Raw genomic sequence first — 27,934 nt, 5'->3', positions numbered from 1 at the left:
CCAGCTTATGAGGTGAGCACTATGTAGGAAAGCTTAAGCAAAAGGCATGGCCCCTACCTGCAGGTGTTTTACCAACTAATTGAAGAGATGAGACTTTGACATGTGAAAAGATTAGCGAGCATTGGTACTATTTGATTAAGCTCCAAACTGGGTGATCCTGACTGTAGGAGGTCAGAGGGAGAAGGCTGCAGTGGCCACCAAGGGTTTCACAGAGGGAGTGCTCCTGGATGAATCAGTTAGAATTGCATCAGTGGAGAGAGGGGAGACTTGCAGTAGAAGGTAACAAAGAGAAAAGCACTAAGGTCTTGGGCACAGCAAACTCAGGGAAAAATAAAGGCAGCTTGATATGTTGTGGGGTGCCCGGGGAGTGCATATTTTTAGAGAAGATAGAACATTATGCAGAACCTTGAAAGTTAAGCAGTAGGGGGTGAGGTTGAAATTGGCCACAGGGGAACCAGTGTAGCAGCAGTAGGATTACAGTATATGTTTTGATTCTGTGGCTTTCAGCCTTTTGCCAAATTTGTCTATTATTTATTAATCTGCCAACACTTCACTCAGAATGTACATTTGATAAGACTATATGGGGATGAAATTCACCTGCAAGAGATGAAAGTACAGTCATGCTCATTTTCCGAATTAAAAGGGCTTTTCTTGACTAAATGAAATTTCAGTTCTGAATAATCTCATCTTTATAAGATAATGAGAATTTGGGAATAATTATTTGGGAATGATTCCTGAATACCTTTCTTACCTGGCACTTTTCTCTGTCCATACTGTTTCCCCAGAAGGAACTTTAGTCCCACTGTTACTGACTCAGTAAAAGCTTGTTTTTACTTTTAAAAAAATATTTATTTATTTATTTTGGCTGCATTGGGTCTTCATTGCTGTGCACGGGCTTTTTCTAGTTGCGGCGAGTGGGGGCTACTCTTCATTGTGGTGCACGGGCTTCTCATTATGGTGGCTTCTCTTGTTGTGGAGCATGGGCTCTAGGCGCACAGGCTTCAGTAGTTGTTTCACACAGGCTCAGTAGTGGTGGCTCGCAGGCTCTAGAGCGTAGGCTCTGTAGTTGTGGTGCACGGGCTTAGTTGCTCCATGGCATGTGGGATCTTCCCGGACCAGGGCTCAAACCCATGTCTTCTGCATTGGCAAGCAGATTCTTAGCCACTGCTCCATCAGGGAAGTCCCTGTTTTTACTTTCAAGTGAGTAGTGCATTGTGTTCAGATCATTTTGCTCTTTGAAAAGGTTGTTGGAGGTTTGTTTTTTTTTTTAAGTGATGTGTACATTGCTTATTTTTAAAAAAGTAAAGAATGGGAGGAGTCTGATGCCCTTACACTTTCTCATCTGTTTATCTGTAAATTTAAAGTACAGAAATATGCCTCTATACCAGCTTTGCCCACTCAGAACTATTAAGTGACCGAGATTTGACAAAGGGGAGGCATGGACTACATTGTTCTCAGTGTAGTCAACAAGAAAGCAGAGGCCTCATGACATTCCATTCAGTTCTTCTGTGTGTATGCTTCCCATGTGCAAGCAAGCCCACAAGTTGGTGGGCTTAGGAATTCAGTGGGGTCAGTTTAGACTGGTCAAGGGGAAAGAGACCATAATAACTAGGAAATCAAATTCAGTAAATGAGGCTATTTGGAAGAGAACATAAGATATCTCAGCTTTCTTTGTCTTTCTATTTTGTATCACATAGTTTAGAAGAACTCTTTCATATATTTCCATCTTATTTCCCCAGCAAGATTGGGAATTCTAATATGTACTGCATGTAGTGAAAAAGAACAGGGTTTTGCAGTCAGATAGTTTTATATTTGTAATTTAGTACAGGCAATTAATAGATCATTCTTCTTGGGCAGGTATCTTAACCTATCTAAGCCTCAATTTCCTTTGTTTTAAAATGGGGATAATCATACTAACCTTTCAGAATTGTTGTGAGGATTTCAGGGGATATATGTACATAGGCTCACAAAGAGTTTGGTACTCAGCAAGCACTCAACAAGTCTTAGTCTCCCTTTCTCCTTAAAGGTCTTTATCTGGGACAAATCTTAACCCAGTACTAACATATAATAAGGCTTGGAAATTTCCTCTTGGGATTATCTTGGGAGGCCATTCCAGCAGCTTTTTTGTGTACCCCTCTATTAGAGTTATATAGGGACAACTCTAACAAAATTCAAAGGCAGACAAAGAAACTTCACTGTTTCCTTGACTACTTCTCTCCAGGCAGTCCCTCCCTCCACTCCAAATATGCACACTGCCTGCCCTTTCTATGAAGACCAAACTAGTAAACCGGTCATGGTAGAGTTTCAAGCATCAGAAGAATTGAATTTTAGGGTAGATGGTACTCCCAGTGCTCCTTATTTCACAGCCTCCTGGGTCTACATATACAGCCATGTCTGAAGGAATTGGAGAGAGACTGCAGTTCCTTCTGACTCTGGAAAAAGCTCCAGATAAGAAAGGGCTGGATCCTATTTAGTAAGTGGTGCTGTGAAAACTGGACAGCTACATGTAAAAGAATGAAATTAGATCACTCCCTAACACTGTACACAAAAATAAACTCAAAATGGATTAAAGACCTAAATTAAGGGCCAGACACTATAAAACTCTTAGCAGAAAACATAGGCAGAACACGCTATAACATAAATCACAGCAAGATCCTTTTTGACCCATCTCCTAGAGAAATGGAAATAAAAACAAAAATAAACAAATGGGACCTAATGAAACTTAAAAGCATTTTACACAGCAAAGGAAACCATAAATGAGGAAAAGACAACCCTTAGAATGGGAGAAAATATTTGTAAATGAAGCAACTGACAAATGATTAATCTCCAAAATATGCAAGCAGCTCATGCACTTCAATATAAAAAAAAAAACACAAACAAACAAACAACCCAATCCAAAAATGGGCAGGAGACCTAAATAGACATTTCTCCAAAAAATAGAAACAGATGGCCAACAAACACATGAAAAGATGCTCAACATCACTAATTATTAGAGAAATGCAAATCAAAACCATAGTGAGGTATAACCTCACACCAGTCAGAATGGCCATCATCAAAAAATCTACGGGGCCTCCCTGGTGGCGCAAGTGGTTGAGAGTCCGCCTGCCGATGCAGGGGATACGGGTTCGTGCCCCGGTCTGGGAGGATCCCATATGCCGCGGAGCGGCTGGGCCCGTGAGCCATGGCCGCTGAGCCTGCGCGTCCGGAGCCTGCGCATCCGGAGCCTGTGCTCCGCAACGGGGGAGGCCACAACAGTGAGAGGCCCGCATACCGCAAAAAAAAAAAAAAAAAAAAAAAAAAATCTACAAACAGTAAATGCTGGAGAGGGTGTGGAGAAAAGGGAACCCTCTTGCACTGTTGGTGGGAATATAAATTGATACAGCTGCTATGGAGAACAGTATGGAGGCTCCTCAAAAAACTAAAAGTAGAACTACCATACAACCCAGCAATCCCACTCCTATGCATGTATCCAGAGGAAACCATACTTCAAAAGGATACATGCACTCTGATTTTCATTGCACTATTTCTAATAGCCAGGAAATGGAAGCAATGTAAATGTCCATCAACAGATGAATGGATAAAGAAGATGTGGCACATATATACAATGGAATATTACTCAGCCATAGAAAGGAACAAAATTGAGTTATTGGTAATGAGGTGGATGGACCTAGAGTCTGTCATACAGAGTGAAGTAAGTCAGAAAGAGAAAGACAAATACCATACACTAACGCATATATATGGAATCTAAAAAAACGGTACTGATGAACCTAGTGGCAGGGCAGGAATAAAGACGCAGATGTAGAGAACGGACTTGAGGACACGGAGGGCAAGGGGAAGCTAGTACGAAGTGAGAGAGTGGCATGGGCATATATACACTACCAAATGTAAAATGGATGGCTAGTGGGAAGCTGCTGCACAGCACACGGAGATCAGCTTTATGCTCTGTGACGACCTAAAGGGGTGGGATAGAGAGGGTGAGAGGGAGGCTCAAGAGAGAGGGGATATGGTGATATATGTATAAATATAGCTGATTCACTGTGTTGTACAGCAGAAACTAACACAACATCGTAAAGCAATTATACTCCAATAAAGATAAAATTTAAAAAGAAAGGGCTGGATAGGTGAGATTTTTCAGAACTGATAAAGAAAAGTCTTTTTAACCCAGAAAATTAGCCATGACTGTACTTTCTTTACTGTGACCACCTTAAGACATAGCTATTTTTGAGAAACTACCTTTAAATGTCTACATTCTCCTCATTTCACACAAGTCTCTATTGAACTTACTTGAGCCTTAACATCTCTCTAGACATAATGTGGTAGAATTGCAACTGAAAAAGAAAATAATAACAGTATTTGGGGAGGCAGACAGCAGTAAAATAGCAAACCTTACATTATGCTCTTATGCTGCCACATCTCGGAACATCTGTCAGGAGAACTCCAGGGAGCTAGGGGTAGAGATGGGAGATCAACAAGAAAATTCTTAATAGTCTTACCCTAGATTTGTTGTAGACTTGTTGGTGAATTACAAGTTTTACATGGCTGATTGTGACCAAAGCACTTTTTTAAAAAAATATTTAAAAACAATCAAGCTGAAAACAAGTGTCTCTTGCTGTGGTTATACCATTAGATTAAGCAGTAGGAAGCCAGTGGCTTAAGGACTCATGACAGTATTCATTTAAAATGCACACACATCTCTTTGTTTACCAAATGACTACACAGTGGCAACACTGCATAGTCTAGTGCCAAACAGACTAACTGGGGATTCAGACTTGATTTTCCTTTTGGGTGTATTTTGTAAGTAGATTAGTAAAAGACTGAAAAGGCAGCTTTAAATTCTATTTGTTCATGCTTCCTTCACCCCACTCTTAAATCGATAGGCACTGGCTAGGCAAAGACAGTCTTATTATTTAACTACAAATTAGCGTAGCCCTCTTGTGGCAGCATTTGAAACAAACAGAACCAATTGGAAAGAATTTATATATCTGAATTTCTCTTTGCAGAAGTTGACTGGGTCACAAATTATAACCTGTTTAAAAGACAAAATACACACCCACACAAGTGTTTATTCATTTAGAGATTTCAATTATGTGTGAGAATTTAGTCATAGAAATTATAAGCATCCATTTAGAAAGTTTCCAAGTTTATTTTTTAATACTGTACCTTTATTGTTCTAGTTCAATATGCTGTAATATTTGTGAGCTCATTTTTCACAGCTAGACAATTATATTAAGCTTTACTAAGTACATCATGCTTTCACTAAAACCACAGACTGCATGCAATATAGATGGATGTAGTATGCAGCATGTATGCTGTCATTATTAAGCTTAGTCTAAGTGGCATCACTCATAGCAATAAGCACTTGCTCTCTCTTTTAAGTCCCTTGCACTCTTGGCTTTGTCATTCACTTGACTCCTCTCACCTGACCACCTTAGCTTCATATTTAAATACCATGTTATAATTGAAATTTTTAATATATCTATGTCTAATACCTCCCTCTAGATTTTAATTTTAGGAGGGAATCTGCTATTTTTCTTTAGACATTTTAAATAACCTGATAAATTTCTTACACACTTAAGAGGCACCAAAGAAATATTGTTGAATAGCTATTAAATACAGTTTTGGACAATCATTTTAGATTTTAGTGCATCACACTTGGAACCTCTGTTGATTTTCAATAAAGTGTTAGCTGAGAAAATGTGACAGGTTGATTATAAAACAAGACAAAATCCCATCTTGATTAAATGTGTTGTTGTAGCTCAGCACTTTCATGAAAAAGACTCTTGTTTTCTTGTTCAGCTTCTGTTCCAAATGATGAAAATTGACACATAGAGTCTTGTAACATTCTCAAGGAAAGATTCATTTCTGTTAACTGTATGATGCTTATTAAGACAGGAAGTAGACTCAGGTCATTTGGAATGACTTTCAACAAAGGCTAAAATTAAGAGAGGCTTGTAGATAATCGGAAAACACACCTTCCCACTACTCAAACTTTTGAGTTAATTGCACTTAAGGTTATTGATATGCATCAGCTAGCTTTTCTTCTTCATGATTAGATGTGAGCATTTCAGTGAAAAAAAGAAAAAGTTGGGTTGATAAAAGGATCTGTGAACTGAAAGCTCTTCAATCCACTTGTGAGACAACATTAACAACAAAATAATAGAGGGAAAACTATATATCTTCGGTTAAACCACAAATCTTGATCCATGTCTGAATTCATTTCTGCTAGTTCATTAACACTTTTCTGTTGAATATGATAAACAAAAATAATAAAAGCTTTTTGTTCAACAATATAACTTTTTGTCCTTTGGGCCCTAGATTAAGAAGAAACAGCAAGATGTGCTTGGCTTCTTAGAAGCTAACAAAATAGGATTTGAAGAAAAAGATATTGCAGCCAATGAAGAGAATCGGAAATGGATGAGAGAAAATGTACCTGAAAACAGTCGACCAGCCACAGGGTACCCCCTGCCACCTCAGATTTTCAATGAAAGCCAGTACCGTGGGGTAAGGAACCAATTAAAATTATTGTTTTCTTTTTTTAAGTGGATTGCCTCAAACCCATCCTCTTTCTTTTACTCCCACCCCAAATCTGCACACAGTCATTTCTCCTGTTCATCCTCTACATCCATCCTAGGCAGCTGGGGTATTTTGCCTTCTACTAGAAGGCAAATGTATGAGTCATTCACCAAAAAATTATCTGTGAATGTATAAGTACAGACGAGAGCATTTATGTTATTTCTGGTATGTCCATGAAGAAGCCACTGAAAAGAGGTGAGCTGTTTTACTTATTTAGTTTAAAATTAGTTTAAAAAGAGGAATATCTTAGTTTCTGCTTCAAGGTAGTAAAACTTTTATTTGGGTATTATTAATGAATTTTCTTAAAATTTTTAGTTAGCTAATTGAACTAATGTATAGATGAGGGAAACAAGAGTAGAGTTTTTACTTTGTGACTGGTGCTTTCAAGTTTGTCATCTTGGTTAGCCTTCATTTAAACCATGAAATAGTTCCTTTCAGTGTTCATTCACTGTGTATTTAAGTAACATTTGTAGCCTGTGGCCATTCTAGGTACCATGGCAAGTACAAGTATGTATAAAACAAAGCCTCTTTTCTTAAAGAGCTGATTGGGAGTGTTGTGTGGGTAGAATCAAACACACCTGAAACAGAGAGAGTGGTTATGAGGCCACATCCATGTGATGACATGGTACAGAAAGCATATGTAAGGGCTATAGGAATCTCCAGTAAAGAACTGTTTGCTTTGCTGTGTCCTCAGAATTAGCATAATTGAGGAACAAATGTTTTTAGAGCCAGCAATCCAAATCTTCTAACTCATGTGTTTATATGGGAGTGAGAAGGAGAACACCTAGAGGAGGGTATGGCAAAATTGAGAAGTCCATTAGCATAAAGTATTTTCTCTGTGAATTGAATTTGTCACTTCTGAGGAGGGGCCAGAAGATTTCTTCTGCTGCTGCAAACAGGGCCAATGTGTAAAGACATACTATGTAGATAAGGAAAAGACAATTAGGCTATTCATTTAGAAGGTGAAACCTCAGTGCCTCTATATTTGAAATTTCTGCAAACTGTCAACTCTCAGGGGCTGAAAGAGGCCTCAGAGTTCATCCAGTCCAATCTAAGCCAGCATATATTGTCTTATCCTCTCCTTTTTGAAGCAGGAATTTCAATTTGTCTGACTTTTAAAACGAAACACATTTTGGGTTATAAGTGTGATGTTTGAGAAGCCAAATTTACCTGGTTTATTTCTCCCTCGGAAGCCACACTATAAGGGAATGGAGTATGTTATGGAAAAAAAGGCAAGTATCACTGAGAAATGGGAAGATGAAAAGGAAGGTGCAGGAGGTGAGACACAAATCAAACAAATATTTGTTAATGGAAAAGGAATCCATTATCTATTGAGTGCCTGCTGTGTGCCAGGCACTGAGTTAGGAGTTTCATAACAATAATTAAGATTTGTCCCTATACAGACGTTAGGGACAAAAGTGTATAGCAACCATTCATAGAAAGCATATTATATGTCAGCTATTGTGCTACATACTTTATGTGTATTATATTAGTCAGTTCTCATACTAATCTCATGAGGTGTAGATATTGTTATTCCTGTTTCATAGATGAAGATATTGAGGCCTAGAAGAGGTTAACTAACTTCCTAAATCATACAATTATTAAGTGATGCAGCTAGAATTTTAACCTAGATCTCTCTTATTCTGAAGTTCTTACTCTTTCTGTTAAACCACTGTGTTGTTAATTTTCCTGTTTACACAAAGATCCCATCTTCGTTCTTTCCTTGTTTCATTCTGTATTGTGGGAGGCTGACCTCAGCAAATTATATTTCCCAGTGCCCATTGCCAACTGTCTGCCTATTAGGTTTGGCCGATAATAGGAGGCACTGGTTGGATGAGTGGAGGGCAGGAGGAGAGGAAAAGCCAAGGTATCCCCCTTTTTCTGGAGGTGTCCATGACAGTGGCTACATCTCCTTTGTGGTACCAGCTCTGTAATACTGCCTTCTCCGCTTTTCCCTTCAGCAGTAGCTGTGGTAGCAGCTTCCTGCTATTTCTAGTCTCTGGGCTGCCTCACCGTCTCCTGTCTGCCTTTCAGCTCTTTAATCTTTTGTAAGTGGTTCTTCATATTAAATTCCCTTGTTTAAACTATCTCAAGGTTTCTCAACCTTGGCACTACTGATATGTTGGGTTTATGGGGGCTCCCTTGTGCATTGTAGAATGTTTAGCAGCATCCCTGGCTTTTATCCATGAGTGCTAGTAGCACCCGCCCAGTTGTGAAAAAACAAAAATGTTTCCAGATTTTGCAAGACGTCCCTGGGGGAAAATTACCTCCTTTATACAATCATTGAGCTATAGCTTAGGTTCTATTTCCATATTAGGATGTGACTGAAACAATTACACTGCCAACATAAATGCAGCTCTGCTATAGATGATACAAAAATTTTAAGGGTAATCTTTGTTCTGAAAGAGCTTATGCTGTGTATATTAATAACTAAAGCATATTTTCATGAAATAATTAATATGATACAAATATATGGTAGAATACATTCTAGATTAATGTTACTGGAATCCTAAAGATGTAAATAAAGTATATTTTTCCTCAAGAGAATTCCTATAGAAGAAGCAGACTATATTTTGTTTACTCTTGTATTCTTAGCACCAGGAACAGTGATTGGCATGCAGTATGTGCTCAATACATATTTGCACAATAAATTAATTAATCCTGCTTAATTGAGAAGCTGATGTTCTTTTCTCTCAGAGCTACAAATCTGTTTGTGTGTGCTAAGTTCAGGGCCGACAAATAATGTACTGTGATCCCCAAACACCTGAAACAGAGATAACTAGATTACCCTACAGAGTATTTTATGATCAGATTTTAATGTATTTGAAGATCTGCTTTCTTTCACATGAGTTTAAAGGTTGACACAGACTGTTTTTATTGATTTGATGATAATAAGAAATGTCTCTTGTATAACTGTTAGGTTCTTTTAACTAGCATTTTGAGGTTACTTCCAAGTGGTTGAGTATAGATATGATGTATATTGCTTATTTACTTTGAGTAACTTATAGGTCATGTGTCTCAGTATGGATTTTGTATCAAGATCCAGTTAGTTTCACTTTTGAATAGTGAGTTCAAAGAGTATAGGAGGCTGGTCATAAATGCCTGTTGTTTATGATTTATTCCTTTGTCAACATCTAGGGTACACAAAAAGATGCTTTGAGACAATCCTTGAGAAGATCTCTGTGGCTCTAAACAATACTGACTGGGTTAAAATAGTCCCTAAATGAGAGAAATTCTGATGTTTCTTGAGTTAGGGGTCAGATTTAGGGTCATCAATGGCTTGAGAGGTGGTAAACTTTATACCTCCAGATCCTCCAAGTACCAGGAACTATATATGCTAGAAAAGAACCTTGTAATTGGTGATCTGTTGGTGAGGCAATCTCTAGAGAAGCCAGCAAATTATGAGTGCATTTTACCTCTAATAACTCAGCCAAAATGTCAAGCTTATCTCTGTGTTTTGGGGTTTTTTTAGAGAAATTTTGAAACACATTTTTTTAAAATTTTTAATTGTTGTTTTTTTTATTTTTTGGCCATGCCATGAGATGTTTGGGATCCCCGACCAGGGATAGAAACTGTGCCCCCTGCATTGGAAGGGCAGAGTCTTAACCACTGGACCGCCAGGGAAGTCCCTCTCTGTGTGTTTTAAGTCAAACAAACTAAGGCCAGGTATAGACAATGGCTGTGTTTTCTAAGTATATTTGCTATTGATTATATGTCATAGTCAAATGTAGGCAGTTCGGTTGTTACTTTTGGAGCATGCATGGTGGTTTAGAGAATGACAATGGGAAGCCCAACTGAACTTAGTCATGTGAAGCTTTTATTGGATCCCCGGATTGTTTGCTCTTCCAGTCATATTTCATGAAAGTCTCATACCCTTCCTCTGAACACAGCACAGATTTACTATTCTTATGGCCATGGGATAGCTAAAATCTGGTCTGCTGTAGGTTCTGAGGGCATCTCTACCTTAATAAATAATGCAAGAGAAATAATGGCAAACTGGAACAATAGCCTCCTCCCAAAAGTAAGCAACCTCTTACTGGCAAATAGTTGGCTGCTTTGGGCTATGGAGAAAGCTGCTTGCCCTGGGGCAGATTTAAGTTCTATGCAGTACAAAATAAGTCCTTTTGCTATTTCTGTCTCACAGATCAGCGTATCTTCTAACCCACATTAATTGGGATCCAATAAGCCTTGCCTCTTTACTACTCTTTCCAGAATTCTAGCATTATTGAAGTTAGCTAGCCTGTTTGACTTCAAAGATATTGACCAGTCAGATAATTTTGAATTAATGTCCCCTTTTCTTTCCTTTGTTGGTTGCATATTGCTAATTCTTGTTGCCTTCTTTTATCAAGGACTATGATGCCTTCTTTGAAGCCAGAGAAAATAATGCAGTGTATGCCTTTTTAGGCTTGACAGCCCCACCTGGTTCAAAGGTATGATTCATTTTTCCCCTTCTTTATAGGTCATTTTATTGCTGCTGGGTTTTTTTAATCAGTAAGATTTCCACTTTATTAAGTACTCAGATTAAGCCAGAGGCAGTGCAACATAGCTAAAAGGAAATGTCCCTGCTCCGCATGCACTTAATCCCTAGTAGGGCAGGCAGATGTGCATAATTAAATACAAAAAGTATGTAGATAGAAGGTAGGCCAAGTGACTTCCCTTCAAGCTGCCCAAGGTAGCAAATTTCTCATTGACCCATTCGCAAATAAGTGGTTAACAAGTTTAAAGACGCCATTATTCCAGTTGTCATGTATGGTATTACGTGGAAAGAAAGCATTTAGTTCATAGTAATCTTCTTGTCAGTATCTATTGTCCTTGTGTGACAGCAAATGCTAGAGTCACCTATTCAAATTAACTAAGAGCATTTGAGTATCAAAACTCGTCACTAAATTGCTGGCTGAATTTGGTGCTTTTCTCCTGCCAACAACAAATTAATTTTTCAAGTGGTGGTGTTCCCAGGGAAGATCATACAAAGAAAAATATTAAAAAATAAAGTTGCCTGTTTAAAAAAAAGTCTCAGAGCTATGGACTTTAAATATATGTTTGCCTTTTACCATATTTCTTCTCCACAAAGGCTGATTTAATCAAAGTGTATGTCCCCTGCTCTATCATTTTACATTTTGCTCTCAGAAGCTAATTTTTGTTAAACAGATTCTTCAAACTCCAGCTCCTTCTCCAGTTTTGAGGGTCTGTGTTATTGTCTGTATTTTCACTAGAGACTGTTTAGATGCATTGTTGTCTGAGTCACTATGAAATTCTGTTTTCTTGCCAAACTTTCTTTTCCCATGGATAAAATGGCTTATTTTAGGCTTTGTATAATTTAAGTTGTAGGAAATCTTAGGTAAGGCATTTTTCTTTAAACAAGTTAGTAAAACCCAAGTTAAGTCATTGATTTCAGTGCATATTAGAGGAAGTAATCTGTGACTGATGACTCTCTTTCCTTCAGTGAAAAGTAGGATCCATTCATTCAATAAATATTTACTGAGTGTCAAACATTGACTTGACATTGATGGTAGGGCAAATACGGAGAATAAACATAATCTCTACCTTCAAATTGTTTATAACCTAGTGAGGGACATGTATATGAATAATTATACAATAAATATGTCTACAAATAATTATGATATAGTATGGTAAATTCTGTATGGTTGGTATGAATAAAGTACAGTAAGCATCCAAAGGAAATAATCATAAATTACTACTAAGGAGTTTGGGGAAGGTTCCACAGAGGAATTGGCATTTGAGCTGTTAGGGATTCTAAAACACTGAAGTAACACTAGGTGTCTTTCACAGTGGCTGCAATAGGAACCACTGCATTGGGATGTACCTGAACCCAATGGTATGTTCAGGGAGCAGAGTGTAATGCAACATGAATCTACTATAGGACATATTAAATAAGGGAGATGCATTAGGAGGTAAGATTGGCTAGGTAGGATGGGGCCAGATTATGAATACTGTGCTAGATACTTTCAGCTTTATTCTCTAGGCATCTAAAAGCCATGGTAGGGAATGAGGGAAGACAATGATGTGATTATCTTTGTATTTTAAGATGTGATTTGATCTATGTCTCAAGAAAATAAAATTGGCAGATGTGTGGGTTGTGAAACATTGGAGAAATGAGATATTAGAGATGGGCTGACCCATTAGAGGGTTCCTTAAGAGTCCAGAAAAGCAATGGAGAAGGCCTAAAGTGGGACTGCAGTTACAGAAAGGAAAAGATGGATTTAGGAGACACAGAAAAATCACTTGTGATAGGATTTGGCAATTTATGAGATGCTTATGTATGCAAAGAACTGGGAAGGATTGAAGCTATCTCTGAGGCTTCTAACTGGGTGATAGGGAAATGAAGCAAAAGTCATGGAGGAAACAGAAAAGTGAGTGATCCAAGGGAGGAGTTAGTCTTGGAAAAGAGAGGGCATGCAGTTTTCTTCTGAGACTGGATAGAATGAAGAGAGAAGGATAAAAATAAAAATTTTAATGTGTGGGGAGGTTAGGGAAGTTCACATTTGAAAATGTCTTATCTTTAGTATGAGGTAGGAAGAATGATCATCTGCTAGGAATGATGGGAAATTTGAGAATTGTAAAGATCAATTTGCTGTAAATAAGCTAAAGAGTAGGCGAAGATCATGAATGGAAGGATGGCTGAGCAAGATGAAAGTCCCTGTTGAAGTTAGAGTTCATGAGCCCACAGTGGAGCCAGTCAGCTTGTTTACAGTGTTTTTTTTTTTTTTTTCATCCTTGTCTAACCCTAGAAGTAGGAATAGAGTAAAAGAACAGCAGATGTTATCAAGGATTGAACTAGAGGGAGCTGATAGATCGGGATAAAGCAAAGAGGTCTGGAATTGACAGTGGAGTTGAAGGGTGGATTGGTAATAGGGAGATTTTGAATGTTAGTATTTAATAGGTTTTTCCCAAGATTAAAAGTGATAAATTTGATATCAGAAGGATGATTTTTCTATCCTTCAGCTCAGTTTTCAGAGTTTTCCCCTTTAATTTAACAGGACAATAAGTCTTCCAGAAAGAACTGGCTGAAAATAAAGTATACGCAATAAGAAATACAACTAATTAACCCGCATTGGAAAAGTGCATTCATAATAAAAAGAAATGTGATAAAATGAGATACAATATTCATCTGTGAAGTTAACAAAGCTAAAACAAAGTTATAATGCTCAGTGCTGAGAAGTGTGCATTAAACATATTCTCTCATATATTACTGGTGATGATATAAATTGGTACTACTGTTTGAAAACCAAAATAGCAAACATATATCAAGGACCTCAAAAATGTTTATAGTTCTTCATCCAGTAATTTTACTGGGTAGTAAGGCCTAATGAAATAATTCTATACATGGAAAAGTCTTTATGGATAAAAAAGTAAATCAAAATGTTATTTATAATCTTAAAAATTTTGAAAAAAAGTTAAATGTCTAAAAATAGGGTCAACAAAAAAAATTTATCCACTGAGTGAACTCATGCTCTCATTAAAAAATGAGAGTTTGTGAAAAGATACATTATAATGAGCTACAGAATTGTTTTTACTGTGTAATTAACATTCTATTGATAATTACATTTAAAATCTATGTATAGGACAAAAAGATACTGAAAGGAACCAGAGCTAATAATATGAATGTTTTTCTTTTTTCTCCATTTATTTACTTTCCAAATAATTAGAATACATTCTCTTTACATTTAAAAATTATTGAGGGATTCCTTGGTGTCGCAGGGGTTGAGAGTCTGCCTGCCGATGCAGGGGACACGGGTTCATGCTCCGGTCTGGGAAGATCCCACATGCAACGGAGCGGCTAGGCCCGTGAGCCATGGCCGCTGAGCCTGTGCGTCCGGAGACTGTGCTACGCAATGGGAGAGGCCACAATAGTGAGAGGCCCGCGTACCAAAATAAATAAATAATTAATTAATTAAAAAAATAAAAATTATATTAAAAAATTATTGAAAGCCAGTGCACTGGAAAGCTTGATATTTAAAAGTACCCAATGGCAAATATTTCCATAAGGCAAGGTATCCTCTGTAAGACAAATTTTTTTTTATTCTTTTGTATATTAGATGCAGTTAAACATGGTATATAAATATTTGCTCTTTACTCTTCTATTAATACAGAAGATAATTTCATAGCACTAGCATTTCTTACATTGCAGTATAGTTAATAGTTTTGATATGGTATAAAATAACTGATCTATTTTTACTAAAAAAATAAAAATCCAGTGATGTTCATGTTGAGAGGAATACCACTCCTCTGGAAAAGCCATGTTCACTAGTAGGTTGAGGGTATAGAACATGCTGGTTAAAGAAGTGTTCTCATTGACTTTGGTTAAACCACCTAGCTCTAGGGAGGGGCCATGAAAATCTGCTTCTGCTGTGAGATTTGGAGCATTCCTATTTCCACTAAGCCCATCCCATTTTATTGCATCTCCAAGAGAAACTGTATGTTAATAACACTTAGCTGTGGTGTTGGTCTTAGTGACTAGGAAGAAAGTGGAAAGGAAAACGGCAGGAAAGAAGTCTGGATACCTGCAATGGACTAAGCATTGAGCTACACAGTTCACATTCATCTCATTTTATCTTTACTCCATCCTTATGAGCTAGGTGTCCTCAATACCATTTTATAGAGGAGGAAACTGATGCTTAGATAATTTAAGTAATTTGTCCAAGGCTACATAATAATTGAGTAGCAGATATGGAATTTGAACCCGGGATTATCTAACTCAAAACCAATGCATTTATAGAATGATGTATATAGTGGGAGTAGAGGGTGAGAACACATCATATGCCTGTTTCTAAAGCTCTCTGGTTGATTAAATAACTCATGATACTATAAATACTGGCTACTTACTTTTAGATAATAATAAAGCTTGTAGCACAATTTACATATTTGATGAATAAAACATAATTTAAAAAGTACATAATTTAAATATGGTGTATTCTTAAAGACAAATTACAAAGAAGTTTGAATTGCCTTTTGTTTTGGATTTTTGTGCTAGTAATTTCTTCCATTAAAAAGGATAAGTGAGAGCTAAGGAATTTATGACAAATTACAACAAAGATTGATAAGTGTGACTTTAGGGAACTAGGCTGTCTCCAAAATACTAGTTACTCAGAGTCATTACATGCTCATAAGAAGAAGAACTTCACATTAGCATGTATTCACATTTTTATACCACTGCTTCCCCACCTATATGTAGTATGCCATTGAGGGGTTTTATGTATTTTTATTTTTTTATATTAATTTATTAATTTATTTTTTGCTGCATTGGGTCTTCATTTTGGTGCACAGACTTCTCACTGTTGTGGCTTCTCTGCGGAGCATGGGCTCTAAGAGTGTGGACTTCAGTAGTTGTGGCACGCGGGCTCAGTAGTTGTGGCTTGCGGGCTCCAGAGCACAGGCTCAGTAGTTGTTGCGCACGGGCTTAGATGCTCCGCGGCATGTGAGATCTTCCTGGACCAGGACTCGGACCCATATCCCCTGCAATAGTAGGCGGATTCTTAACCACTGTGCCACCAGGGAAGCCCAATTGAGGGGTTTTAGTATAAAATTCATTGTGTTGTGTGAGGAAGTTGTTGGAAGCTTGTTCTATAAAATGAAACAAAATACATAATGTGGGTCTAAGATATATTCATTTAGATAGCCAAACACCATGTTAGAAATTTCAAAAGAGCTTAGGGACGTTTGTTTTTCGTTTTTGACTAAGAGTTTTGGAAGGTGAGTCAGTAGTGTATTGCATATGTTTTGTTAAGGATGTATTAAGAATGAATTACACTGTCCTCTGGTTTCCTTCTTTCTATCATTTCTACCTCTCTCTCTCTTTTCTTTTTTTTTTGGTAAAAATATAGCATCTTTTTTTGTTTGTTTTTCCCCTTCTTCTGGGGTTAGCATCAGAGGCTCATTTTGGAATATGCAGCTGCTCTCACTCCTCCTGAGACTGTCAAGTACTCAATTAGTGACAGATGTTTAGAGTGACATTGTCTAGCATACATGATTTCTACAGCTCAAGTCTGAGGTTTTTTCACCAGACTCACTCTTGCCACCCATCCTTATTTCCAGAAATTTTCCTTGAAGTGTATTTTGTGTCGAGTACTATGTTAAGTGCCAGAGCACACCTATAGGTCAGAGTTCCTATGCTAGAAGTACTCACCATCCACAGGAATAGAAAGACAACCTTACCTCTTCGAGCCTACTGCCATGAAATTTAAAAGCAACAATATTTTAGCAAATAACACATTTTCTAATTAGCTTAATCCTTAAACAAAACTCGCGTGACTGTAAACTGTAGGTGACAATGTTTTTGAACACTCAATTTTTGTGAAAAATCATTCAAAACAGAACTTAGCTACTTTTAAATAAAATGTCAACTATAATTGTAAATCACTTGCTTTTATGGAATTATAGACAGTTCTCTATGACATCTGTTTCTAGGCAGAAATTTCTATTTTTTTTTAATTTTTCTATTAAGAATTTTTAAGCAGTCTTTTCTGGGGGCTATTTTTCTGATTTTGAATATTCTTAGCAATTTAAGGTAATATAGTCTAACCAAAATACACACGGATGCCTGCTTTGTGATATTTAAATCTGTGTTGTTTGTTTTTCGTTTCAGGAAGCAGAAGCTCAGGCAAAGCAGCAAGCATGAACCTTAAACATTCTGCCTTAAGCATCCTGACAAAGGAGTCTCCACTGCTTTTTATAAAATAACAAAATTATCTTGGCTTCAAAAGAAATAGGCTTAATGTTGAAATAATAGATAGTTGTTGTTTTCACATGCAAACAATCAAAATGAATACATAATTAAAATGTGAACATTATGATGAGGAGAATGGGAGATGAACTTAAAATTTTAAGTAGGTGTCATGGAATAGTATTGTTGTCTGCTAAGGCATTTTATGTACATCAGTGATTTTAAAAAGCAAACACCTGTTCCCTTTTTTGATATTATTATTGCAACTTAAGTATATCTGTAGCTCTACATTGAGTAACTTTAAAAGATGAGTGACAAAGAAAGAATCTGTCTCTTGTTCCCAAATTGCCTCAATTTTACTCAACAAAAATATGTACTTTTTTGATGTGAAATTATTGTGATTAAAAAAGTAGTTGCAGATAATGTTTATGATATGTCAGACATTGTAATTTCTGATGGTAATTATAACATTTACATTCTTTTGTAGTTAAAACTTCTATGTACTGAACCACAGGTCTTCTAGGCTTCTAAATGTAGCCTTTCATTGCATGTTTCAGTGATCAGAACAGATGACCTCCCACCAAAATAAGGATGTATTCAGTTGACAGATTTCTTGCTTAACTACACAGCTATGATGCAATCATGCTACTAAGTTGTTTGCCCCAGTGAAATATGCATATGTATGCTATGGAAGTGGGATGGCAAATAAGTTAAAAACGGCATCCTTTTGCAAAGAACTCAGACTTTTAATAATATTTTAAAATAGGTTGGAACTCATTTTTCCACTTTTAAAACAACTTGTGATCACGAATGCCACTATCTCTCAGATATTTGAACTTTTTGTTTCAGCTTAGGCATATATTGTATGAGTACATTAATCTAAGCAGGGAAAATCATTTCTATGACTCTATTCCAGTGAATAGCATAAGTATCAGATAAAAGGATCAATTTAAAAAATGTTAATTTTGAAAACTTCTAAGAAGACAAGAAACATTATTGCCTAAATCACCCAGAAGACACATATATTGTACTTTAGTTCCACATTACTATTGTACTTTAGTTTCACATTACTAAAAACGAACACCTTTTACTTTAAATTACTTTATCATATCATTTGATGTATGCAAGTCTGTGCTCTTTGCCAAAATCAACATACAATGAAGACATGGCTTTGTTTACTGAGATTCAAACATGATTCAGTGCTTTAAAATAAACTCAGTATTGTCAGAAACATAATTTTTGTGTTTGTGTTCGTGGAGTTTCTAAATAATGTAATAATAATTTTAGATGGGTAATATATTTTTTAGATGGTGGGGAAGGAGAAAAGAGAAAATAATAGAAAGAAAACAATTTGAATAAACTTTCTAAATTTCCTATTTAGGACTCTGAATTTTGCAATACACACTAGAGTCAAACAAGTACTCCATTGTTTTGTGTACAAAAATACGCTATGGAGAACTCTAAAGTAAACAAGGTATCTTGTAATAAATTCTGGAAAATGCTAAAACATTTTTCAATATTTTCTCCTGAGCTTTATCAAATGCAGATGATGACACTTGCAATATTTTATGTGGGCATTTTTACTTTTAGTATCAAATAAGTTAACACTGTCAAAAAAATAGACATTCTTTAAAAATAGATGACCTTTTTGAGATGTGTATGTCTACTAGACTATACCTTACAATTAGCATATATGTATATTTAAAGTAAAATGTTTTATTGAGTCTTGCCAAATTGAAATCTTTCTTTCTGTCAGCTGAGTACTATATGTCCTGTAGATACAAGAAAAGCAAGTGAAATTCTGAATATTAGGGAGCTGCCTTCAAGGCTATGCTGAGGCCACACCCACTTTTTTAAATTTTTATTTTATTTATTCATTTTTTGTCTGTGTTGGGTCTTCGTTGCTGCACATGGGCTTTCTCTAGTTGTGGTGAGTGGGGGCTACTCTTTGTTGCAGTGCACGGGCTTCTCATTGCAGTGGCTTCTCTTGTTGCAGAGCACAGGCTCTAGGTACGTGGACTTCAGTAGTTGTGGCTCACGGGCTCTGGAGAGCAGGCTCAGTAGTTGTGGTGCATGGGCTTAGTTGCTCTGCAGCATGTGGGATCTTCCGGGACTAGGGATCGAACCCGTGTCCCCTGCATTGGCAAGTAGATTCTTATCCACTGTGCCACCAGAGAAGCCCCTGAGGCCTCTTTTAAGAAGGACTAAAAGATGTCACACTGTCCTAAAGACACACTAAACTCCAAGAGATAGTAGGAAGCTGCAATAACTAAGCCAGTGAAACCAGTACACAAGCCTGAAAGCAAAGCAGAAGAAAAGTGGGGTTTGGGTCTCTGGTATTTCATGAGCAACTGAGCCCCTGTTTTCCTAGATTGCTCTTGATTCACCTTTCTGAGGTTGGGAGTGTGTACTCATTTTCTGAGATACCTACTCCCCAAAGTCTCCACCTCCATCGGTGTGCTGGTCTGCTCTATTCCCTCCAATTCCCAAGCAGCACATTAAGCAAGGTAGTAGCATGGTTCCCCAATGTTAAAGCTCTCTTGGTTTCCAGAACCAAGAAACAAGAAGCTTTAGAAACAGCTTCATTAGTAGTAGTAGTAGTAGTAGTAGTAGTATTTAGGGAACAATATATAACCATCTACTTGTATGTATGAAATTAAACCAATATAGATACAGATGTGTGTGTGTGTGTATATATATGTATATGTGTATATATATGTATATGTGTATATATGTATATGTATATATATGTATATGTGTGTGTGTGTGTATATATATATATATTCACACAGCACCATCTACTATGACTCTTGGGGTATCTCAGGGAATTAAGCAGGATTGCAAAATTATTTTTGCTCTACTAAGGTTTTCCAGAAATGACTATAAGGGAAGAGGTTTTCGGAAGCAGTGAGAAGAATTCCTAACTTCCTCCTGACAGGTAGGAACCCGAGGATTGAATGGAATTCCTTGTATCACGTGACTATTCTAGCTGCTGTGGGAAATGCCTGCATTTCCTAATGGCTCATTCAAGCTCCCAGATTATGGAAACTAATGGTGATCATGCAAGAGGTATCTGGAGAACAGGAGCAGGCATCTTACTCTGCTAGGCAGAATTTTAAATTAAGATCATTTTCAGCATAAGATGACAGACCACTAAGCATTTCTCCCATCCCACCTCTGTCATCTGTACTAGAAGAAGAGCTCTTCAGTCCCCTTGTATGACACTCCATAACCTTTCTGCTTCATTGTTTAAAACGACTATATGAAATATAAAGGGAATTCCTCTGGACAAAAAAAAAATCTAAAAACCCTGCAATTGAGGGGCCTTATATGCAAAGGGATAAAGTTTATTACCCCAAGGAAGAGGACTGTATAAATACAGAGGGGTTTTATATGCATATTAACCTTAGTTATCATTTTGGGTCTCTTTATTTCTTCCTGTGGAATTAAGTTAACATCTGGTGTCATTTCTTATTCCAGTATAGTTATATGCCCTTAGGACAACTTCCAGAACTTTCAGTTACTTTTGAATTTTCTTCAGTAAAATTGCTGTTTTGAAGGGGAAATTTCTGCCATACTCTTTACCACACCATTACAAAAGCACAGCATGATTGTCTTTCACGATAAAATATATCTCATTTCCTCCACAAGTTAAAACATTTTAACATTAGTTTTCTTTGGCTCTAACATGCTTGGAATGTACATGGAAATATAGTATGCCTTCAGTCCCTCCAACCTATCATGCCATGGGATTTATGAGAAAAATAAGTTTCCTCAAAGTTTTATCAAAATGACACAGCCGTAAAAGTAGGTGATCTTCCTAGGTTTCTTATTAAAATATACTGTGGGAAGGTTAACCTAATGACCAAAGTTAAAAATGAAAGGACAAAGAAAAGGTCTCAATTTCAGAAATTGTTCAAATCATTGAGATTCTTGAAGACCTTGAGTTATTAATTTGTATTACTACTGGAGTAATTAATTTGCATTACTGCTGAATTAATGTAGGAAAAGAGGCAGAGAGACAGTAGTGGATACTTGTTTTGGCAACTTAATTTCTACTCTCCCTCTTTTAAGTAAAGAAAAAATAGCTACAGAGCATATAGGGCACCTTTTCCTTCTTCACTTTTTTCTTCACTCGAATCCTAATTATTTAGATTGTGACTGGGCATAGTGAAGGCTGTGCATCAACTCTGGGCACTCTGCTAGATCATATGCCTACATAATTTTACTTAATCTTCACAACAGTCATGAGAAGTAGGTGTAATAGTTAAATTTATGTGTTAATTTGGCTAGGCTAAAATTCCCAGATATTTGGTCAAACACCAGTCTAGATGTTGCTGTGAAAGTATTTTTTAGATGTGGTCAACGTTTAAGTCAACAGACTGAGTAAAACAGGTAACCCTCTATACTGTGGGCAGACCTTTTCCAATTAGTTGAAGGCTTTAAGGGAAAAAGATCTAGACCTCCTGAGGGAGAAGGAATTATGCCTCCTGACTGCCTTTGGACTCAAAACTGCAATGTCAACTGTTGCTGGAATTTCCAGCCTGCTGTCCTGCTTTGCAAATTTCAAACTTTCAGACTTGCCAACCACTACAATCACATGAACCAATTATTTTAAATGGATGTATGTGTTTTTTCTATTGTTTCTTTTTCTCTGGAGAACCCTAACTAATACAGTAGATATTATTATCTCCATATTTTTGATGGAAAAACTGAAGTTCTGTAACTTGCTTGGGTCACACAGCTGGGAAATGGCAGTTACCTAAGTCTTAGTAACTCTAACATCTGTGTTTTTTCGTCACCCTAAAAATTATCATGAAAGGAATCTTTATTTTCTGCCCATCTCTACTCTTAGGGCCCATATATGAAATAAATACATTTCTGAAAAATTGACTATAAAGTCAAATTCTGGGGCTTGAATACTTTGTAAAATTTGCTTACATTTAAAAATTAAATCCTGGTCCTACTGAATATTGCTGTTGCTATGACAGCATAAAGTCTGAGCTGTGAAATGGAATTCTGAGGCAAATACATGCAAGCAATTTAGAAAAACAAGGAGGAAGTAGAGATTTTACTTCAATGATTTTTCTTGTCCAATTTAAATCTGTCTCTTCACTCACAAAGCATTTTGATTCTTATGCTGACTTTATCAGCTCACTCAGGGGAAAAAGTCAAATGAGGTATTGGATTGACAGCTTCTGGCCTGACTTCAATTGATTAAGTCAGTCAAAACAAGCAGGTTTGTTCATGTAGATGGAGCTTGGGATAAATTATGGATAATTCCATTTCTTTTCACTTTTCCTCTCAATAGAGGAAACATATGCAAATCACATGCGGTTTTAACTATGTCTAAGTATTAGTAAAATATTAAGTGAAAGCATTGGAGAAGACTGTGCATTAAATTTATAATAACTAGCTTGAAGTGGAGGTGGGAAAAACCACAAAGTAAGCACCTGGTATAGTGACTGACACCTCAGCAAGTTGTACATCGGTCTACATAGCTGATGGCAAATAGGCTTTCCAACTCCATTCTACATTTTTTGTTTCCTACAATGGATTTGATATGCTCTGAGGAAATAAAAAGAAAAAATGCATTCCTGGTCGTCAAAGAACTTTGTTTTAAAACTCTTTTTCTCTACATTTCATAATGTCTACATTTTAAGGTGCTACAATGAGGGGTAATTATAATTAATCATTCAACCCATATTTTTAGTCACATACTGTATATTGATAGCAGGCACATTTTTTAGGGCTGAGAACACTGCCATGAATAATACATTATCTCTACTTTTAAGAAACTAATAGTGTAGTGTGGGATGTTGTACAAATTGCTAGACATTTCTAATACAGAAAGGTAAGTGGTGCTAAGAGAAGACTTAGGAGAGATACCTCATTATGTGTTGTATGTAGGAGGTAATCAGGCATACTTTCCTATAGGAAGTGATATATAATCCAAGACATAGAGGCTAAGAAGGAGTTAGTCAGGTAAAAGAGTAAGGGGAGTGCAGCAGTATGTTCCCCGGCTTGGATGCAAGAGACATCATGGAGCATTAAAGAAACTATAAGTACTTCAGCATGGCTAAGGTAGAGACTCTCCGTGGTCAGCACACATATTACAAATGTGGGGGTGCTTGTGATAATATAAGAAGCTGGGGTGGTAGGCAAGTCTTTATATATATATATATATATATATATATATATATATATATAGTTTGTTTGTTTTGGCTGCGGTGGGTCTTAGTTGCAGCATGTGGGATATTTCGTTGCAGCGTGCAGGCTCCAGACCACGTGGGCTGTGTAGTTTGCTGCACACAGGCTCTCTAGTTGAGGAACGTGGGCTCAGTAGTTGTGGTGCAATGGGCTTAGTTGCTCTGCGGCGGCATGTGGGATATTAGTTCTGGGACCAGGGATCAAACCCATGTCCCCTGAATTGGAAGGCAGATTCTTTACCACTGGACCACCAAGGAAGTCCCTTTAATATATTTTTATTCTTCTTTGAAACATCCTACTGCCATTATTTGGCAGTCTACTTTTGTAATGAGTGGTCCATGTAATTTTTTTTCAGTTTAAAAGTTAATTAATAGATTACTTTTTAGAGCAGTTTTAGGATTAAAGAAAAATTGAGCAGAAAGCACAGAGTGTTCTCATACATTCCTCTCCATCTTCCAGTTTCCAGTATTATTAACATCTTGCATCATTGGAGTATATTTTGTTATGATTGATGAACCAATATTGATAAATTATTATTTACTTAAGTTCATAGCTTACATTAGGCTTTACTCTGTGTTTTACAGTTCTATGGGTTTTGACAAATGTGTAATGTCATATCCATTACAGTATTATAATGTTATATTACATTACAGTAACATAATAATTTCATTGTCTTAAGAGTCCCTTCTCTCCCACCTATTCATCCCTCCCTGCCTGCCCCATTCAAGTCATTTGATTTTCTATCTGCTCAGAAATTTATTGCATTTTGTCATTTACTCATATGCTTTACATTTTACTTGATGCACTTTTTTACTTTTTTTAAAAAAAATGTTACATTCCTTAAGATTGGAAAGGATTTTAAGAGATCATGTAGCCCAGGGGTGTTAAATAAATTGTCCAAAAGCTTTCCTTACCCATTCCGTTGTCCATGGAAGATATTGTTAAAGGATCATAATGCTCTTTCCTACTGTGCCTCAGAATCCTTCTAAACACATTACTTTAGAAAGGCAATAACAATCACCAGATCTGGCACAAGAGTTAAGACCTATTTGCTACTTTAATCTTGTCTAAACCAACCTCATTTTACCAAAAAAGGAAATTGAAATCCAGAAAACTCAATTGATTTACGCTAGGACACAAAGCTGGTAACTTGCAAAATAAGAATAATTTGCAAGTTACTTATTCAAGAGTCTAGGGTTTCTTACTCAATCCAGTGATGTTTCTACTATGCCTCTCTTAGGGTCATCTTGAAAGAGTAGTTGGTGAAGTGACAAAAAAATCATTATAAAGTGCATACTTCAAGATTTTTTTTTCAAAAACATGCATTTCTATTTCCAATACTGATCACTTCTGATTATGAAGCAATCACCAGTTAGTGCTTTTTAAACCTGATCGGTACAACTTTTTCTTCAAGGTAAATATGAAATAGGTGCCCGGTATGGACGACATGCACATGGAGTTTTTCTGATTAAAATAGGTGTGTGTGTATATGTGTATTTGGGGGAGTATGAGTCAGGCTGGCTCTATTTTCTCCCCCGTACTCTGCCAAACATCAAATAATTCTAGGGAACTCTTAAGACTCTAACAAGAATAGTTTGAAAGCCCTTGCACTAGAGGAACAAGTATTTATGCCTAAGGAATTATTAACTGTATATATTCATACTTTACAATATATTTCCCCATCTCAGATACCATATATCTTTTATTAACACAAAGGCTCATAGACTAATGTATCGATTATCTACCCAAATTATGCCAACAAATTATTAATGACTCATCTTTATAATGTGCTTGATTTAAGAAACAGACTTCATATTAGATAATTAAATCAGGTCAATGATGCTATAGGAGACTATCTCTGTATAAGTAAGGTAAGATTACTGAAATATACCTTGCTTACGTATGCTATGTTATACACAATATTTCTGTTTTTTAAAAACTAACTTGAAATATATTCTAATCTCATTATTACACTCCTATCATAGAAGGAAGGGACTCAGAACAATCCAAATGTTCTTTAGCCAGCTGTGTCTTCTTTCTTACTATAAGTTCCCTTGTACTTCAAAGCCATATCAGTAATTCTTTGCACTATCATCGTATTCTCTCTCTCTCTCTCTCTCTCTCTCTCACACACACACACACACACACATACACACACACAGTCTGAAAAAATGTATGTTTTTTTAAAAAATAATGTAAAACAGCCTTAATTTTAGGTTTGGGTCATCCGTTTCAACCCATTACAATAATGGCTTTCCAACTTTGTTGGTTATGATATCCAGTGACACACACACCCTAAATCATGATAATAAATAAATGAATACACGTCTATATGTGTATGCACCTCTGTCTACACCTATTTCTCTATATACACATTTACATACACGTAATCAATTTCTCCATATATGTTTATAACTGGAAAATAAATTTTACAAAAGAGTATTTTTTTCCTTTTCCCACTTTCTCTAATGTAATTAGGAAGAGTCTACCAATCTCATTATATTTGTGAGTTTGACGAAAATGTTCTAAGGCATCAAATACATGGTCACCCAGAACATTGTCTTTTATAAGTATTTTATTAGAAGTTCCAATGGCGATATTTTGCATTTCTCTATTAACACGTAATTCCTGGACTATTGATTCCCTTTCTACCTTTGGAAATAGAGTTATTAATGCATTTAAATCGGATAAGATTAGAGAAACAATTGCAGAAACCTCAGAACCAAAAGAGAAAAAACTCAATCTTTAACATTCTGTTCCTGTAAAACCACTCTAGGTTCCAAAATCTCTATCAGTGAGGGTTCTTCAGAGGAACAGAACAGAAGAACAAATAGGATATATATGCATATCTAGGAGATATATATATATACATATATATATGTATGTATATATATATATATATATATATATATGTCCTATATATAAGTAGGAATTATTTTATATCTGAATTATAAATATATATGAATTATTTTAAGGAATTGACTCACACGATAATGGTGACTGGAAAGTCTGGAATTTGTAGAGCAGATTGGCAATCTAGAAACTCAGACAGGAGGTAATGCTGCAGCTTTTTGTTTGTTTGCTTATTTGTTTATTTTACGAAATTAAACTTCCTTGTTCATTAAGCAGTTTCTTCCCATTCCAACTCCCCCAAGCACCAGGCAACCAACAATCTGCATTCTGTTTTTATAGATTTATCTATTCTTGACATTTCATATAAATGGAATCGTACAATATGTGACCTTTTGTGTCTGGCTTCTTTCACTTAGCATAATGTTTTGGAGATTTATTCATGATATAGCATGTATCAGTACTTTAATCTTTTATGACTGAATAACATTCTATTGTTTGTATATACCAATTTAACTACTCATCTGTTAATGGACATTTGGGCTGTGTTCACCTTAGGCTATTATGATTAGGGTTACAATGAACATGTGTGTACATGTATATATATCTAGGAGTATATGTTTGGGATCATATGATAATTCTATGTTATTTTTGAGGGACTGATCAACTGTTTTCCAACATGGCTACACAATTTTGCATTTCCACCAGCAGTGCACAGAGTCCCAATTTTTCTGCGTCCTCTCCAACACTTGTTAATATCTGTTTGTTTGATTTTTTTGTTTAGATAATAGCCATCCTAAGGGGTGTGGGGTGGTATCTTACTGTGGGTTTGATTTACATTTCCCAAATGACTAATGATGTTGAACATCTTTACGTGTGTGTTCGCCATTTGTATATTTTCTTTGGAAACATGTCTATTCAAGTCCTTGCCCATTTTTTAATTGGATTGTTTGTCTCTTTGTTTTTGAGTTATGAGTTCTTTATATATTCTAGATACTCCACTCTTACCAGATACATGATTTACAAATATTCTATCCCATTCTGTATGCTGTTTCTTCACTTTCTTGATAGGCTTCTTTGAGGCACAAATATTTTTAATTTTGATGAAATCCAATTATCTCTTTTTATGTTTGGTTGCTTGTGTTTTGGTGCAAGAAACTACTACCTAATCCAAAGACACAAAGGTTTAACTCTATGCTTATTTCTGAGAGGTTTATAGTTTCTGCTCTTACATTTATGTCTTTAATCCATTTTCAGTTAATTTCTGTACCTGTATATGGTTTGAGATAGAGGTCCATATTAATTATTTTCCATGTAGATAGCCAGGTGTACCTGCATAATTTCTTTAAAAGACTATTCTTTCCCCAGTGAATAGTCATGGTACCATCATCAAAAATTAATTGATCATAGATATATAGGTTTTATTTCTGGGCCGTCAATTCAATTACATTTGTCTATATGTCTAACCTTATGCCAGTGTCACACTGTTTTAATTACTGTAACTTTGTAGTAAGTTTTGAAATTGAGAATTGTGAGTTTCCAACTTTGTTCTTCTTTTTCAAGATTGTTTTGGCTATTTGGGACGACTTGCAGATCCATATGAATTTGAGGATCAATTTA

General features: G+C 36.3%; 1 protein-coding gene across 1 annotated transcript in view; it reads left to right on the top strand.

Moving 5' to 3' along the window:
* The window catches only part of SH3BGRL (SH3 domain binding glutamate rich protein like), a 78,143-nt gene extending 59,653 nt beyond the window's left edge, over window positions 1–18,490 (top strand). The window contains exons 2-4 of the mRNA XM_060086831.1: window positions 6,316–6,501; window positions 10,923–11,003; window positions 17,177–18,490. Of these exons, the coding sequence (XP_059942814.1) occupies window positions 6,316–6,501; window positions 10,923–11,003; window positions 17,177–17,209 (300 nt within the window). The 3' untranslated portion in view covers window positions 17,210–18,490. The remainder of the gene's footprint in view (window positions 1–6,315; window positions 6,502–10,922; window positions 11,004–17,176) is intronic.
* Window positions 18,491–27,934: the final 9,444 nt, after the last annotated feature.

The sequence above is a fragment of the Mesoplodon densirostris genome, chromosome X (genome assembly GCF_025265405.1).
Source record: "Mesoplodon densirostris isolate mMesDen1 chromosome X, mMesDen1 primary haplotype, whole genome shotgun sequence".
Classification (NCBI taxonomy): domain Eukaryota; kingdom Metazoa; phylum Chordata; class Mammalia; order Artiodactyla; family Ziphiidae; genus Mesoplodon; species Mesoplodon densirostris.
This window is presented reverse-complemented; position numbering and strand designations above follow the sequence as displayed.